The sequence below is a fragment of the Malurus melanocephalus genome, unplaced genomic scaffold, assembly GCF_030028575.1.
Source record: "Malurus melanocephalus ecotype Western Australia unplaced genomic scaffold, MMel_1.1 scaffold_351, whole genome shotgun sequence".
NCBI classification, from domain to species: domain Eukaryota; kingdom Metazoa; phylum Chordata; class Aves; order Passeriformes; family Maluridae; genus Malurus; species Malurus melanocephalus.
Genome location: NW_026623583.1, coordinates 798,588 through 802,803, shown reverse-complemented (window position 1 = coordinate 802,803; position 4,216 = coordinate 798,588). Strand labels below are relative to the sequence as shown.

Here is a 4,216-nt window from a genome sequence, read left to right as displayed (position 1 = left end):
TGGGGGAAGTCAGGGTTTCTAAAGGAGGCAGTTGGATGAAGATCTCAGAGTTACGCAGTGGAATGAACTGTCAGAAGAAAATGTCTTTTCCTGAAGGTCTTTAAAACTGGATTAAATAAGGACATTGCGWATTTGTCCCTGTCATGGGTGAGATGAAGAGATTAAATGATGATTTATGTGGCTCCACAGCTGCTTTTTATACCTATGATTAATAAGCATAAAGGGATGCAAATCTTCTCTCCTGCTCTGGAAAATCCAAGTTTCTCTGTACAACCCAACTCCAAACACACTATGAATCAGCCCAAACTCCTGCCCAGGGGTTTTGATCCTCAAGGGTGAAAAGTGGAGTTAAAAAGGCACAGCCAGCTTTTTCCCAACATGGATTCAACTGAAAGGGAATGGGTTTAGATGGATATTGGGGAGGAATTGTTCCATGTGAGGGTGGGGAGATTTTGGCATGCATTCCCAGAGAAGCTGTGACTTCTCCATCCCTGGAATTGTCCCAGACCAGGCTGGATGGGGTTTGGAGCACCCTGGGACAGTGGAAGRTGTCTCAKGGRAGGGTCTGGATGAGCTTCAAGGTSCCTCYCAACCCAAACCATTCCATGATTCCATTGTACAATCAAAAACGATCCTTCTCCCCATAAAACAGCGATCCTTTAAGAGATCTGCTTCTCCTGCTTTTGAATTATTCAAGTCAGGGACACCTGTCCTGGTTTTAATGGAGAGACACAGACAGGTGACACAGCACCAAAAAGGAGAGCAAAAATGATAACATGACATATTGTGYCATTAAACTAAAAATTGCTACTAGCAGCTCATTACTTCCCAGAATCTATTCCAATTTCAGAGCGAGGTATTACACAGTTAATTCTCAATTGTCAGGAAAACCTTTTCCTCCTGTTGCACTGCACTTCCTTTATTTTTTTTCCCCCTCCTTTCTCAGGTGTCTCATAACAAGTGAAATTTTGTTCTCAGAAAAAAAAAAAAAAGGGAAAACTTTCTCAGATGTAATTTTCAAAACGAATAAATAAATCTACACAATCAGAGACTGGAGTAAGTATGAAACCAAACTCTAATTAATCATATTATGCCCATCTAGTCTTTTGTCTCTTATTTAGAATTAACGGATGGAATACAACTAAATAAATTATTTTTTTTCTATTTTTCTTGGTATTTTTGGGATTTTTTTTCCCCTTGGACTACCCATAATCCAAGGCAGAGCTGCAGCCAGCAGGCAATTAAAAGAGCATCAGAGTTTCCAGCCCTTTCCAGAGTATTGACAGGCCCCATCTATTGTTCTGTGACAGCACAAGGAGGTGCTACAGGTGCTTAATTCAATCCAGCCCCCTCTGAGCAGACAATGTCTTCATAGGAGACCAATATCCAGGAGATGAAGAGGAGGAAAAGAAAAATTAACTGTGCAAAGTTCAGCTAAGGGGGAGAAAATTGATATATTGACATAAATAGCAGAGGCTGTGCAGGTAGTAATCGTTATGGCTCGGACCAACGAGGGCTGTTTCTCTCTATTGAACTCTGGCTCGGGTTGGTGTTGAGCTGATGAAAAATGGAACAATTGTTTGAAACAAGAATCTGCAGTGAGGTAAATAAAATGAGCTCAGGGCAGGCAGTTTACGGCTCTGTGGTATAAAGAGGTTTAAGGGGAAGCTGATATTTATTGTACTAAAGCGTATTTTGAATGTGTTTCAAGCCATCGTCTCCCAAATGGCTCTGAGAAAATGGGAAGGCTTCTCATTAGGATGAGGGCTGGATCCAAAAGTATTTTTTTTCTTTTTAAAGCACGTCTTTTGTGTCATGTTTTGTAATCGAATTAAAGGGAATCAGGCTGATAATTCTTCAACATCTCAGGGAAATGTGAGGTAGCAGCAGAAATTGAGTGTGGTGTGCAACTTGCTAAAAAAAATAGACATTAAAACCCATAAAAATCACCTGTAGGAGATGGGCRTGGACACGTTCATAGAGGAGATTTCCCTCTGAAAATCCCCTCTTCCTCCTCTTCAAACCAGTGCTAAAGCTCAAGACAATGCAGCATATCCAGGAACTGCAGCCTGTTTAGACCAGACCAGACTCCTTAAGAAAACAACCTCTTTTTATCATCATTTAAACCCACACTCCGTGGGAGTCCTGCTGATCTCTAATTATTGCTTGTATATATAGAACACACCTGTTTTTTTATTTCTGGAGAAAAAGAAACACCACAAAATGCATTTTTTTTTACAACCCATGTGGATAAAGTCTTGTAAGTTCCAAAAAAATGATGCTGGRAAAAGTCATGGAATAACAGACTGGCTTTGGAAACAGAAATTGTAAATACAAATTCCCAGGGTTAGAGTAGAAGTGTGTGAGGARTAAGAATTTTGTGAATGCCAAAGGACTCAGCAGTGGCTGGACTGKGATGTCTTTTCCAACCTTAATGATCCTGTAATTCCATGATAACATGGAAACCATGTTATGAAACCATGATAACAGGTTGGATGAGCTGTTTTTCCATACGATTTGTCAATGAAATTATATCCTGCTGTTGAATACGGGATTCTGTTCTCAAGTGAATAAATGGGATTTTCTGGGATGGAGTTCCCAGAAAATTGATTCATTATAGGAATAAATCAATAAATCTAGTGGGTAATGACCAGGCTTTGCTTTCTGCTTCTCCCTCAAGATCTGGAGAACTTCGAGATGAGGCCGAGGAGCCCGGTGTCAGTGCGAGAGGGACAAGGAGTGGTGCTGCTCTGTGGGACGCCACCCCACCACGGAGGTACGGTGAGAACAGCCTGGACAGCCCTGCTCTGCCTCACAATTCCCTGTGGGATTTACCTGGGCATCCATCACTGGGTTCACAACAAAATTGCATTTAGTTGCTTTAAAAGACACGGGGTTTGCAGTTTTTAATGGGCTCTTTTTTATTATTTTGTGAGGGAGTAGAACTTGCCATTCCTTGCCCAGACAGCACCAAGGATTCCAAGGTTTCTCTGCTGCCATAACTGATTATCCCAGAGCCTTGCTCCTCATGAAACAACAGAGACCAGCTCTCAGCAATTCTTCCCACACCAAAACCACTCCAGGGCTCCTGGAATGGCTCTTTTCCCTCTCAGTGCTGCTGCAGTGCTCCTGTTTCAATCCTGTGTTGGATTTGCCATGAATGCTTGACTTCTGCTCTTGAATCCCCGGTTTTAGTCYTTTCTGATAATCACAGAATAATTTACATTGGAAGGGGCTTCTGGAGAGGGGAAATGCCTGATTAAAGGAGGGCTGTCCAGATCAGGGTTCTCAGTAATTGTCAGTGCTTCAGCTGGAGAATGAAAAGGAGTTTTCTGAGGAATTAATTTGGGGGTGCCTTTGCCTCCTCTGCTTCCTCACCACAAGGCCTTTGACATTTTCCTTTCTGGGTGGGGTAAATCCAGATGACAATTTTACCCCGGTAAAGCAAATATTTATTGATAAAGGGGAAATCTCAATGACAAAGTTCCCAAATTGTCCTGTTCTGGACTAAAGGAATCAGCAGTTCTCTCTGGACTCGCACTTTTCCATGTCCTGCTCCCAACAATCCCCAATTCTTCCTCAAGAAACAGAGTTATGAGACAGACTCCCAGGAGAAAGCAAATAGTGATCCATAAAGGGGATGCAGAATTTCAGAGAGGGAGAAAAACSCATCAGTCAAAGGAAAGCCCTCCGGTGGTGCGCAGAGAGGAAATGTCAGAGYACTGGGTGTTTACAGCCGTGTGAAAGGAGGGTGTAATCAAGGAGATGAAGTGAAACCTGGTCCTTAAGGGCACAAAARGCTTCAAAGAGTTCCTCAAATGTGTCAGCAGGACAGGCAGAAAGACAACACATCCATCGTGGGGCTGGTGAGCTATCYATTTCCCTCCTGCTGCAGGGGGAAATTATGATTTGACAAATAGGAAGGAGGAGAAGAAARCATTCAGAACAAATAAAGAGTTACCAGGTGAGCTCCCCCCAGATTTACAGGGCTGACAAAATGGTTTCCATGAGCCAGAGCGTTCCTTCAGCTGGGGCTGGGAGGTGYTGACCAACAGGCCTGGAAAATGCAATCCCTGAAATGACAAATGTGCAGGGAAAAGAGTTCTTTTGTCACCCCTAAACACTGTGTTTAGGATCCAGAATTACAACCCACGGAGATGAAGGACACGGTGCAAACCACAATGAGTCAGAGACGATTTCAGGATGCTCAGGAAGT

The 4,216-nt window shown here is 42.8% G+C and overlaps 1 protein-coding gene across 1 annotated transcript in view; it reads left to right on the top strand.

Moving 5' to 3' along the window:
- Positions 1-2,680: 2,680 nt before the first annotated feature.
- The window catches only part of CNTN6 (contactin 6), a gene marked incomplete at its 5' end in the record, with an annotated part of 54,822 nt that continues 53,286 nt past the window's right edge, over positions 2,681-4,216 (top strand). The window contains 1 exon segment of the mRNA XM_057378264.1: positions 2,681-2,776. Within this exon segment, the coding sequence (XP_057234247.1) occupies positions 2,681-2,776 (96 nt within the window).